The sequence below is a fragment of the Echiichthys vipera genome (genome assembly GCF_963691815.1).
Source record: "Echiichthys vipera genome assembly, chromosome: 16".
Classification (NCBI taxonomy): Eukaryota; Metazoa; Chordata; class Actinopteri; order Perciformes; family Trachinidae; genus Echiichthys; species Echiichthys vipera.
The window spans coordinates 22,481,494-22,495,697 of record NC_139841.1 but is presented as its reverse complement, the minus strand read 5'-3'; the positions used below and the strand labels follow the sequence as shown (position 1 = coordinate 22,495,697).

The window sequence follows — 14,204 nt, the reverse complement described above, 5'->3', positions numbered from 1 at the left end:
ACAAAAGTGCTGTGCTGTTCAACAAACGCTCTTAATGGATTTCCTTGAGACAAAAAAAAAGAAAAGGATAAAGTCTGACGACATCACAGCGGTGCCGAAATCCCAGCTCCTCCTACGTCCTAAGTGCTTTTCTGGTGGAACATGAGAGGTCCGCTGCCTACCAAGATGGCAGGTTTAAATTTAGCACAGGGCCGTGCTTTGAGGTCCACTTTACTGTACATTCAAGGGACTGACAGAATCTGTTCACATCCATCTTGGGTTGCTTTAAATCAGTCAGTCAGAACAAATAAAGTCTAAATGTCCATGACGCCTACGCTCTCAGGACGGGACAATCCCACGTCTGGCATTAACGTCAGCGATATATACGACCAGGGAAACAGCTTATGTGCAGCTTAAGACCTCCAGTAAGTTGCATGATGAATTATGTATGATACATACGCAGACACAAACACACTGCTAGTCAGCGTCTATAAGCACAACCACAGGCACGAATGTTTGCTTTGTCACAAGTGAACGGTTAGTCTCCAGTAATCTGCTACTCTGTCATTTGACCAGCTGTGGCCAGTGGTGGAAGAATATTTAGAGCCTTTACTCAAGTAAAAGTAATAATATTGTAATGCACAACTCTAGCTAATTTCAATTAGCAATGTCACCAACATGGCAGATGATTTGTAGTGTTTATATATTGTAAACAATTGGATCGTTATTATTTATGCATTCATCTGTAAGCAGCATTTTATTGCCATTGTAGTTAGATTATTCTACCGTGTTTATTACAGAAATCAATAAAATAAGCTTGAACTCGACTCAACTTATTAAATGAATAATTTGACATTTTAGGAAATACTCTTATTCGCTTTCTGGCGGAGATGTTGATGGTAACAAAGAGGTTTGGTGCCACTTTCCTATCTGTCAGTCAAATAAGAAGTTTCCAGTTTCTGTGCTAAACTAAACTAAACAGCTGCTGGCTGTAGTTTCAGATTTGACGGACAGACGGGAGAGTGATATCAATCTTCTCATCCAACGCTCTGCATCCCCCACTGTGTCAAACTATATGTTGAGGAAGTGTGAGAATATTGAAGGAAGACAGAATAAGGGGAAACGGTATCCTCATCCTTAAATCCAATTGACATCTATTGAAATCATGTCTCTGCAATGGCAGATGTTTTCACTTTGAGGAAATCAGACTTCCAGTTACGGAGATTTCTGCAGTGTGTGTGGTATGGAATATGTGTATCTACAAAGTAACTAGTCACTACTAGCTGTCAAATACCTCTTGCTATGGCTAATGTACATTTCCGCACCTTCCCGAGGGGCTCCAGAGGGCTCGTGGGTAAGAGCTGGGAGGCTTTCAGCTTCTGAGACAGTTGTGGAGCTCTCTGCCTCACCCTTGGGTCCACTCTCACCTTCAGGTTCACTCTGTGTTTCACCTTCACCTTCAGATTTAGCCCCAGATTCAGCTTTAGCTCCACCCTCTGTCTCACCTTCAGGAGCAGTGAATGTCATAGATGAGGTTGTGGCTATTCAGCAACACAGGTACAAATGTTGATTAACAAACAGAAACTCAATATGTGGGAACCTGAAACTGAGCCACTAAACTCATTGTCAGCCCATTAGCAAGCATCATTCTTCTTTGTTAAATCATACCCATTATATCTTATTGTGAGAGGAGACCTTTTAAAAGCAGACCTCTGCAGTGCAGTCCAATTGCTCAGTCTATCCATGCATCAGCCTTTTACTGTCCGGCTATGTGGAGAACAGCCCAGTGCTGTCAGGGTTGATGTTGCCACTTTGCCGATCGTTTCTGTCTAACAGCTCGGAGGCTGAGAGCCTCTCCACAGAGAGAATCCCTAATCAAATTCCCTTTTATTCTTGCCTCCCTGAGCTCCTCACCCGGAATCACACTGCATTACAACACACTAACATATGCCCACATCCTTCTCCCATTTCTCTCTCTGTCTCTTTTCTCTCTCGGCTCCCTTTGCTGCTCCATCCACCGCCCATTCTCACCCTACCTTCTCTCACCCCCCCCTTTTTTTTCCCAATCCATCCGCAGCGCTGTCTTTAGTCTAAATAAGAAAAGCAGAACTGTGGAAGAATTCCTCCTGCGCAGGTTAGTGTGATGTGCTGTGATGAAAGGACATGGCGACAGAGAGGCCTATTAATAATGAAGCACAGAGAGAGGAGACGCAGAAGACGAGAAACAAGCCAGCTGAACATCACAGGGGAGAGGGATACTTTAGGAGACGTGCAGGAAACAATGTATGGGGTTAAAACATACATAACAAAAACAAATGCAACAAAAAAAGAGAGAAAATACAGGAAGAGAGAGAGAGAGAGAGTGGAGTACCAACTCCCCTGCTTTGCATTATTACTTACTAGAACCGGAGGGGGAACCAGCAATTGTACCTGAAAGAGAATAAGAAACAGGAGAGTAGATGAGAGCTTGTTTATTTATGCATTCAATTTGCCTAAAGACTTGACTCTGCCTCATTCATCAGACTCAGGTGGTAGAGGGAGCTTAAGAGCTGTTCTGTTGTGGACCACCTCTCGATGTCCTCAAGTAATTACAAGGCCTGCACAGCCTCCCCCATCCTCCCTAATTTAACCTGTTACTCTTCCCCCAAATCCTCACATGCAGAGGTCCTCATCATATATGTATATATATATATATATATATGTAAGAGAGCTCTGGTACGCTTGGATCAAAACGTTATGCCTTTCCAGCATGTTTTCTCAGATTGTACTGTATCTATAGTTATCTTAGCTCAGCGTGCATAATGCAGTCTGCAGACACCAAACTGTTTCGTGAGCCATGGCCGTTTTGTGTAGTTTTCCAACCAAGCAAGTTGCAAACACTTTAATTTTTAAATCCCACTAATGGGATCCGGTAGTTTAAAAGGGTGGTGATGGGCTCTGAAGGTGTGTGTCAGTACCGTTAGAACTGTGTTGGAAACAACGGTATTATTTAAAAAAAAAAAAAAAAAAAAAAAAGGATTGACAATAGAGCCATTCTCTCCAGTGTGTGTGCAGGTACAGGTGTGAGTGTGTATCTGCCTGTGCTTCTTTCTACATGTGAGTGTGTCCATGTGTTTGAAAGGAGAAATCTAGGGAGGGGCTGCCCTAGATTATTATTTTATCATAGCAAGCTACTGTAGCTGGCTCCACTCTCCAAGAGGATTTCCCCCCCACACACACACACACACTCCCCCAATGTTAGACAGTTCTGCTCTGCTCTCTGCACTGAGGTGACAACAACTCAGAGACCTGAGTCTCCCCACCGCCTTCTCTCAACTGCTCCTTTCTTTTCAACTTGTTCCCTTGATCTTGCTTTTCTTTCAGGACCCCAGAATGATGACAAAACCTAAACATCAGAGTGGAGTTTAAAATAACTGCATGTATATCAGCTTTGAAATGTCACGATCCATCAACCCTGATTAGAAAGATGGAAAAATAATTGCATTGGTGCAAAGACAATGTGAACGGAAATAATTGTCACTGTGAGAGTTTCCATTGTCTTCTGTGTCATGACCATCAGAGTTTTTCAGTAGTCAGAGGCACATATTTCTCTCATCTCTCAGTAGGGGTGCTTCTTCTTGTGCTGTCTCTGTTCCCCCCATCCCTCCCCCATTCCTTCCCCATGACCCCAATGTTTTTCTGTTCCCACAAGTCCCTCCTGGCATCCACCGTTTGAGTCCCGCGGGCGGCTCCGTCCAGTACTCAGCATCCAGCGGCTCCAGCTCTGCATCACCCTCACCTCCGCTACCTCACCGGGGCCGCCGCCGCTGCAGTCCTTCCTGGGAGGCTGCTCTTCCTGACTTCTCTCGGACACCCCCCACGGGCCGGCCATGGGCTTGCAGCTCCCTTTCGTGCTATGATAGTCTTCGACTGACTGGATCTTCTGGTGATTATACAGGATGGTGCAACTTCGGATCTTTCCATAACATGCAAAACTTACTCTTCCCTTCCATCGACAATGTATCAATAACCAGCTTCATTACCCACGGCCACTTAATCCTAAATATAAGAACTTCTGCCATCCAGGTCTACCTTAGGGGCATCAACTTTTTCATCCAACCGCTCACCGGAGCTCCAGCCCCTTCCATTTCACATCTGCACGTTAATATGTTGATCAAAGGCCTACGAAAATCAGAACCCCATCTCACTCCAAAACGCTCACCCCTGACAGCCGACCTCCTCTTTCGCTGTATTCAGACCCTCCACGCCGGATACTCTTCGCCCTCTGTTGACTCAACCCTCCAATCCATGTTCCTGCTAGCATTCATCGGGTTCCTCAGATGTTCAGAATTCACCACTTCTTCAACCGTCTACAACCCATCGCTGCATGCAAGCCTGAACGACATCTCCATCCCCTGATACCCTCAAATTCAACCTCAAAAGAAACAAACCGACCAGTATGGCATTTCTCACCCAATTTACCTTTTCTTTTTCAATTCTCCCCTACGCCCCTTTGAACCCATCCTCACCTACATAAACCAGAGAATGTCCAACCACGCCTCTCCACAAGACCCGCTTTTCATCACAGAAACCGGCCAAGTCGCACCACGCTCCTGGTTCCACCTTCACCTCCGCCAAATCCTGTCTAAATCAGGGATTACTCCAGAACGATACTCCGGCCACTCATTTCCTATAGGGGCTGCATCCACTGCATCCAGGCAAGGGGTACCAGAACACACCATCAACATTCTCGGGCGCTGGTCTTTCCCAAGCCTACCACAGCTACATCCACAGTCATCTAAACGACATCCGTACAGCCCATTCAACCTGTTGAAAATTACTTTCTTTTGGGGGTTAATGGACCAGCGCACCATGACGGCGTAACCCCTCCTGAGCCGAGCTTCCCGGGTTCCTTACGCACAGCCACACTTGGACCCAGTTCAACCGTATCATCCATCCCCTTTTGACCCCCATCATCCCTCCCCTTTCGACCTCCTTCATCCCTCCCCTTTCGACCCCTATCATCCCTCAACCCCCTTTCCCGCACCCCTTGGTTATTTCAAACTAAAACATTTCTAATACCGCACCATGGTGGGGTCTTGAACGTTTCCTTTAAATGCAGAATCATTCTAAATCTGCAGCAGATCTAGGCTCCTCCTGGAACATATCCCCTTTCCGTAGGTTTGTTACATTAACATATTAGAGTGTTGCACCTTACATATGTATGTACAAAGTCAGCAGTATTGTTATCTAACTGTTTCAGATTGATGAGTTGGATCAACACAATAGGAACAGAAGCCTGTTTTAGTTACGTACAGGCGTTGGGGGATCCATTGGGTGTTGGCAGGTAGGAACCAGCCTTCCAGGATTTGGCTTTGAAGCCCTTCCTGCAGCGCTGGCAATCCTGGCCGGTGGTGTTGTGTTCACACTGGCACTGGAGGTTCCCATCCTGCAGCAGGCACTGGGAGGCATGGAGGTTACACTTACACCTTTAAAAAAAGACAAATGCACAGCTGATGTAAGGCAAAAAGTGAAAGTTGTAATCACACACTGGTTCTAAGTGTTAATCATGTCACATTTTTACACAAAGGACAATAAAAAGATAATGCGAGTCAGTGTTAAAGTTCTAATGCAGAGACGGAACATTGTACATCTATTGTCAGGGAATTGCATTAGAGTAGTGTGTTGTTTAATCTTGTAATGTAAAACAAGATTAAACAAGATTAAGATTGTAGTATTAAGGTACGTAAGGCACTGAGCAGACACTATAATGACACTGTACATCTTTCAAAGAGAGAAACACTGTGTAGGTGTGTGTTTATACCTTATGTTTGGTATAATGGGTGTATACATGCATCAGTAAAATGTGGCAGAAAGCAGAAATGACAGTTGAAATACACTTGCAACCACAATCTTGTTTTCCATCAAGATGTTTTGGCTAAAATTACATTTATATAAATAAAAAATATCAGTTAGTATTTTATTTGGTTTCAAAATCCATTTTCTCTCAGAAGTCTCTGGCACAGCAGCATCCATGTCTATGTTGATGTTCGTTAGAATCAGATGGACTGGCAACTGTACTAACTGCACCGTGTCATTTGATTTCACCTGCAGCTTGATGACTGTGTCTACACTTTCACTGACTACAGCATCAAAAAGGAATCAAACTGTTTTTACAAGTTGTGAAAAGTCCTGAGGAAAGCCGAAGATCAAGCTAAAACTATTCATTGATTCATCAAGTGGTCGATTAACATATATCATCATTTTTCAAGTAAGGACATCAAAAATTCTCAAGGACCAGCTCCTCAAATGTAACAGTTTGCTGCATGTCTATATCATCGTGATCTTTGAGTTTTGTTCATCAGAAACATCAAGAAATTCATAGATGTCACTTTCAGCTCTTATGATATTGGGCACTTTTCACTATTTCTGACAATTTATATGAGAAACAATTTATGGAGTACTTAATAGAGTAATCCGCCGATTAAATGACTGAATAATCATTAGTTGAAGCCCCAACTGAATGTTATTACATGATATTTGTAATGTGAATTCAAACAAAAGTACTTGGTTAGGGTTAGGGAAAGAGTGTGTGTGAAAGTCCTGTGTTTGTTTCATTCACCAGCCCAACCTCTTCCCTACACAGACTTTGTCGCGCTTCGATCTGGAGACCTGAGCATCTAATATGGCCGCGGCAGGGTCTCATACAGACGGTGTCTTGTGTAGCAGTAGAGTACGGCTGCAGCTATTGAATCTTTTTGTAATCGAGTATTCTACCGATTATTCCATAGATTAATCGAGTAATAGCATTAAAATATGTGTGTGTGTTGTAGGCAACACTCTCGCAATTTACCATGAATAAGTTTACTATTTAAACAATTCAAAGTGGTGCATACAATCCTACGTGACACACGTGTTTACTCAAACAGGTTTCAAAGACAAATAGATGTATTAAGAAAATGAATTAGAGATAGATATAAACAGAAAGAGTAACTTGCTAGCAACTTACAAAACGTTTACTCACACATGACTACTATAAAACACTAAACTAAGGTTGATCAGGTGCGTAATGTTAATTTGAATTCATGAAAGATTAAACATAAAAGGATTCACAAGGAGAGTTACACAATCTCTTCCTGTTTTTAACATCTGCAGTCACTACTCGCCAGAACGGGTCACTTGTTAAACTGAAACAGTGGCGCTCGGTGAAGTGGCGTTAACAGCGGGATGCTTTCGGCTCAGATGCTGAATCGTCAATGACATTGTGGAATGATCCCAAACTTTGGACATTCTCTGCCTTTTTTCTTTCTTTTTTCCTCACCCTCCGTTATCGCGTCAACCGAAATCCAGATGTAGCTGTGTGTATCCGCAAAACCAGTCCGTGTGGAACAGTGATCCCTGCGCTGAGCAGGCTGCCTAACGCACGAGACAGGAAGTAAACAAATTTTTTGTAATCTAGTAACTCGAGTTACTTGAGTGATTGTTTCAGCCCTACAACAGAGGAGTCTTCAGTTTAAAGAGGAAGTATTGCTTGTTGCTTTTCTTTCTGAATAATTCTGAAGCATGGGAGGATATGGAGAGGGTTGACTAAAAGAAACCACGCTCCAAATTTTAAATATAAATTATTGTAGGTCCAAGATAGTTGGTAATCTATTTACCCACTCTGTTTCCAAAACTGCTATTTCGGAGCAAATTGTTGTTTACAATTACTGTCTGTGACATTCAAGTGCCTGAGTGTGTGTGCATGCATTCATAATGTGTGCATACGAATGTGCACAGTGCGACCTCGGTAGAGGGCAGGGCACAGGTGGACTGATCCAGAGGTTGGAGTTCTGCTGGGAAGGAAATGAGGATCTTAAGAACATTCGGCAGCCACAACTTTAAATTACAGCCTTTTCCAGATGAGCGACTGGACTCCAATCCAGTTTGTTCCACTAGAGTGAACAGCTATCCGTCTGCATCAAATATTCAAAGAATAGCCCCAGTATTCTGGCAAGATGACTACTTCAATCTTCCTTCCTCACACTAATCTGCGCTTTCTCATCAGCTTTTTTTTTTTGTGGTTTACAGTGTCGGCCTAACAACCTCGATTCGAGTTTCATGGCATTACTTTACATACAGAGCAACGATGACGCAAACTTAGAAACACACGGTAAGCTCCACAGAAAAAATAAATGGAGACAGTCGATCATGGTGAGTTGTGTCTCACATTTCATTGTTGCTTCCTATAAATTACCCAAGTTTCTCTCTGATCACCTGGACGAGCTGACAGGACGTGCCAGGGAGAATCCATCCTTCGACAAGGCCTTGTTTCCTGCATGCTTTCCGAAGGACACGAGCTGTCCACTTAGCGAGGAGGGAAATTGAACATCTCTTTTTCATGGAAAGAGAGGGAGAGCGGGCGTGTGTGAAATGAGACAGGTGTGTGTTCCTGCTTTGTGTTATTGGGATGCATTCGTCCGCGAGTGGCGCTGACAGACAACAGATCAGAGAAGCAGAGGTACGGTGACTAATGCCTGGACTGAGTGACTGACAGCAACGAACATATCACAGCTTCCCGTCTCCTGCTTCTTCGTTGATATATCTCATCTGTCTCATCTTAAAAGTGGAAGCACTACTGGGTGCAGGATCTAGAAGTTGTAGTTAAAAATCAATACTGAAGAGAGTGATTTTCTAGGTATGCTGCTGTGCAGTATGCGTCTTGTATGCCTAATGGCCTATACAAGAGGAAATGGCCTCCCTTTGTCAGTTATCTTGACAGTTGATAGTTGAGGTTAAAGCCTGCATAAGCAGATGAGTCTCGATCCATGAATTTACCTTTACTAAAATGTCACTGCCATCTGACTATTATCTCAATCCTCTGCTTACTTAATCATTAAAGCAACATTTTGAGTCCTGGTGGTTGAAACTTTGTGGACACTTTGTGGATCCCCTTGACCTGCTTTTCTGACTCATTGTACAGACCGGGAAGACCAGGAGTACTTCCAGCCGTGCACTCCTTCCGCATGAATGATGTGACACTCTGACTTTTCAAGTGCCTTGTCTCTTAAGCTCTCTCTCTTTCGGATGACAGCTTGCACTGGGATTTCTCCCAATCCCCCTCCTTCGTTCCCTCCACACACAAATAATACATGGGCACAATCATATGTTAATGTGCAAGATGTCTGCCTTCACTGCAAAGTCATCAAAGTGGGAGTAGCAGCTCTGTGCTGAAGGAAGTTAAGACGGGACAGCTGGATCCATCACAACCCTGTCTATTTACTCAGAGAGAGGAGAGATGAAATTAGAGAAGGTGAGTGGAGGAAAAGACAAAGAAGGGCAAGAGAAAGAGAGTCTAGGAGCAGATGGAAATAAGTGATTCAAATGTATTCTAGTCTACATTAGAAACCACACACATAAGGTGGTGTTTTAATTAGCTGGTGTAATTATGGGTCAATACTTCTGTTTATCAGTCTGTCGAAGACTGTCCTCCCAAGAAAAATGGGAGTATCATTCGTTCCAGCAAATGGGCAAAAAAACCCTTATGTTCATGTTCAAGCTGCAAAGCTCTTTAGAAGCCGTAGAAATGACGACTCACGACACGTTGGGAGCAAAGGAGGAAGTCGGGCGACGTTATTATAGGGTCACAAAAAAGCAAAACATCAGACTTACCACTGGGACCCTACTGACAGCTCTGCTGACCTTAACCAACCCAAAACAGGTTCTCGCCCTAACCCTAATGTGTTGTTCTTGAGTGTGTGTGTGTGTTACGGCCTCCTCCAGTATCTGTGTTGTGCATCTATGCTAAGCAGGATGTGGGATCCCTTGCCGAGGATTGGCTGGCACGAGACCTGCCTACTTCCTGGTTCTGCCGGTGATTTGATTGGTGCGGCGTCTGGCAATCTCCTCCAACCAGCTACCACCTTCCAGACCGTCCCTCTGCTTAAATAGTTGCCCTCGCTGTGATTTGTAGTATCTTGATGTTAGAGACGCTAGGTTTGAGAGGGTGTTGCTTATTTTGTATTTTCTGATTATGGTTGACATTGAGTAATTATTTTTGGCAGTGGCTAGTAGTTATCTCTCACTTTGGAGACTCCTCTTTAAGTTATATTTTTATTTCTTTGAGTTGAGCAGCATCCAACATGCCCTTTTTCCCTGTCCTTTTTTTTGAATCCTGCAAATAAATAATTTGTTATTTTACCAAAAACATTCTGGTTGATGTTGCTTCCCTTTTCCCCATGAGCCGGGTCAGAACAGTGTGGACGAACAAATCATTTTGGTGATTAATTTGGAGGACTTGTCGGACTGTCTATTATGTTGCATTCAAGTTATACTAGTGAGGATTTCAGTCCTGGCTAATTTGGCCAGAGTTAATGGCTAAAAAGTTTTTATAATACAGGGTGGGTCAAAATGAACAACGTGTATCGACCACTAGGGGTAGCAAACATGCTTTGAGGGGCTCCATCTTATAATGCCACCAAAAAATAACACCAGGATCCATTGTGTCATGCTGTTTGAATACAGTGGAATAAATTAGGTACCCAGTAATATTGTCCCACACTTGCTTTAATCTTCGATATCGCTCCCAATGCCTGCAGTCGCTTTGTGAATTCTTTTGGCCAGATGTATAAATGGCGCTGCAGCTGCACACCTGCATGGATATATTGGTAATCAGCGGTTGATGAGCGGACAGTGGTCATTAGAAAATGTTAACATATCGCCCCAGCCCTAGTCTCTATAATCATTTCTGGGTAACTTGATTGTGGAAATGAGTTACGTTCCCATTTCCACAATGATTACGATTTTTAAAACAGAATCAGGCGTACGTGCGGCTGTATACATTCAATGAAAAGAATGCCTAAATGCATATTTCTGTCTTTTCGCACACACAGTTTTAGACATGACTCTACAGAGTTTTATGTATCTGGCCCCTTGTGTGCACATGGAAAATTTGCATCCCTCGTGGGAAAGGCGGACCCAGCCGCTTACAGTGAAAACTAAATAGAGGCAGAATATAAAAGTAAATTGCTGTCACAAAATGTTAATACTGAAAGAAAGACTATAGCTACTTGGCTGATTTACTACAAAGATATATTAACATACTGCATATGTTGGTGTAGTGGCTAGCACTGTCGCCTCACAGCAAGAAGGTTCCAGGTTCGCATCCCTGCCTGGGCCTTTCTGTTTGGAGTTTGCATGTTCTCCCCTTGTCTGCGTGGGTTTTCTCCGGGTTCTCCGGTTTCCTCCCACAATCCAAAGACATGCACGTGTTAGGTTCATTGATGACTCTAAAATTGCCCGTAGGTGTGAATGGTTGTCTGTCTATGTACGTCTCTACGTGCCCTGCGATAGACTGGCGTCCTGTCCAGGGTGGACCCCGCCTCACGCCCAATGTCAGCTGGGATCGGCTCCAGCACCCCCCGCGACACCGGGGATAAGCGGTTGAAGATGAATGAATGAATGAATGATAATGCTGCATTATGTTTTAACAACGCAATGAGCATCTGTTTTAATGAACATCTCTAAAGCTGCGAAACATTGAAATGCTCACTTAACATCACTTCATCATTCATCATTTGTTTTTCCACCATACCTACTCTTGCAATACAATATTCACTTGAGACATCTACTGCAGGATTCTCATGTTGTTTTTTTTAGTTAACTCAAAGCACTTTGAGGTTAGAGAAAGAGTGTGGTTGTCTTTTTAAAAATATCAATAGTGACTCGAGAGAGGATGTGTACTTTTTCGATATAACCAAAACTATGATATTGTCCTATCGAAGTGTTTCTGTAATCTCAACCTAACCATATGCAAGATGTGAATCCCGTTCTCTAGTATCATAAACCTCGAATATGTTCCCCGACCACCTCCCTGTGATGTCTGTGTGAATGTCGAAAAACGTTGTCGGTGAGCATAATCCAGCCAGTAATTATGTTTACTCCTAAACATAACAGGCAAAACAATTTAGCAGGATACGGGAGACAGAATTGGTACATGTGTAATGCGCTTTCTACATATCTGCATGCTCACAATGTGTTTTGCATCTCACCAACGTGCTGTAGTAATTATCTAATAGTCTTATACAGTGGTTGTCAGCCTGTCTGTGTTTCTGCGTCCATTCTCCTCTCAGTCCGTCTGTGAAGTCATGGTGGCCCTGTGTATTTAATGATGTGAGGACTGCCTGTTTTAGACAGCAGGGACGCAGCAATTAGAGGAATAAATAATAAGAAAGATAAACAAACATCAAGGGAGAGTCATGTGGTGGCAGAGCCTGGGAAAGCAGCTGGAAGCAGCAGTTAATGGGGCTTTATCTTTATCTTTACTGTAGTCGACGCCTATTCCTCCATTTGTCTCCGGGGACACAGCTATCACTCATGCTTTCTTATTTTCAGTTTTGCACTCTCCTCCCATTGTATTTTTTCATTTTCTCCCAAATTCCATCCACTGTGACCGTTCCAGTCCTCCAGTCTTTCCTTTCGCTCTTCCTCTTTGATCTCCCGTCTCCCCTTTCTTTCTGTCTTTCTTTCCCCTACTGTCTGTCTATGCAGCCTTACCCCATCAGCTCTTTTGCTACTGCCCGCTGCACCAGTGCTCACTGAGGAGCGCAGTGGGTAAATTGGGTTGTGGACATGTGCTTGAGATGAGTGGGTGGAGGAGAAAATAGAGGGGTATAGACGATGCGGGGGGCTGAGCAGTCAGTTCAGCAGGGAGTAGGGCAGTTGTGTCAAAGCCCTGACAGTCTGCCTGCCTTCCCGACTACAGTGGTGAGACTCGGAGGAGGAGCAGGAGGAGGGTCCGCAATGACGTGCTCTAACCTGCGATGACAGACCGCATCGATGCAGCTCTGACCCAGCAGGAGATCTCCCTCCTCTTCTTCTCTGTGTTCAATCAGCCGTCACTGAGAAGGCCCGCTCACGCAACTGCTCCCTCCCCTGATACCACAAAATACACTACCGGCTGCACAACCTGCTGGAGTAATACTAGAGTCAGAGCCTAATGGGCAATGAGTGTCAGTGCTTTTGTCAGAGAGAGATTTAACACCCAAACCAGGGCTGACTGATGACACGGAGATCCATGATGTGCAAACACAGGGGATGAATAAAATAACATGACAATGCACGAGAAATAACAACACAACAGAATCAAACACACAGTAGCCCTGCAGTTAGTGAAGACAGGGTTTTCCCTGCCATTACACAGCTTAGGCACAGTTGCAAGCGTTTTTGTGTTGCTTCTGAAGATTAAAAGCAATGTGAAGAGCGTATGAGCCAACACACAGGACGGGCATCTGCTCGTTGCCTTCTGTGAACAGCGAGTGGTCTCTCCATCTCCTCTTGCTCTGTGCGCATGCAGGGGGATGCCACTCCTCACAGGAGTTCATGTACGAGACTACATTCATTCTCAAACTTCCTTGTGTGCTCACTTGCTAACTCGTTTTCACGCTCTTACATAACTGCAATGTAGTGTTGCTGATATATTATTTTAATCAACTCAGAATTTCTGTTTTTTCAAATTAGTTGAGTTGCTCCACAAACTTTCCAAGTACCCCCTGGAAACAGCAGAAGTAGCCCCTGGGGTACACACACCTCTGGTTGGGAATTACTGGGCTATAACATATCCATGTAGTGAGTTTGTGATTATTTGGCCAATTATTATTTGGCTTTACGTTATCCCTGCCCCACTGCAACTGACACAACCACTAAGCTTTATGCAAAATGAATGTGTGATGATGTCACATATATGCAAATTAGTACAGGATGTCATTTGCACCTAAGCCGTTGAATAACCCCGAGAAAGCCCTTGAAGTGTATAATATTTGTTAGACTTGATTCAACTGTTGTTGTGAGTTTTGTGGTTGTACTTTGTGGTGTACACATAATTTTTCAATCTCATTCTCTGGCTACTTTTGCATGCAAAGATTACTGTCACCTCTACTCAAAAATGTGTTTAGCTTATTGTTACTTCACTTGGACATTTTTAACCTTCACTGTGCAGAATGATGTACGTGCAGAGTTTGACACTAGAAAGATGTTTTTACATTCCTCTGCTGAAGGGGAAAGTGTCTCTGTGCTCGTCTTGAAGGTCCTATAGTGTAAAAACTGAGAAAACAACCTTTAAATGAGTTGACTTCCATACAGTAGTGATGTCACAACAATAATTTATATAGGTAGAGAGAAGGGCTGAAGCAATTCCTTGAGAAACTCGAGTAACCCGATAACTTAAAAGCTTGTTTGATGAGTTTGTTTAATTCATTTTATGGAACTAT

General features: G+C 43.6%; 1 protein-coding gene across 1 annotated transcript in view; it reads right to left on the bottom strand.

Annotated features, from left to right (window-relative positions):
• The window catches only part of ntng2b (netrin g2b), a gene marked incomplete at its 3' end in the record, with an annotated part of 67,354 nt that overhangs the window by 23,165 nt on the left and 29,985 nt on the right, over positions 1–14,204 (bottom strand). The window contains exons 3-4 of the mRNA XM_083929453.1: positions 5,275–5,447; positions 2,380–2,409 (exon numbers count right to left, since the gene is read on the bottom strand). Of these exons, the coding sequence (XP_083785579.1) occupies positions 2,380–2,409; positions 5,275–5,447 (203 nt within the window). The remainder of the gene's footprint in view (positions 1–2,379; positions 2,410–5,274; positions 5,448–14,204) is intronic.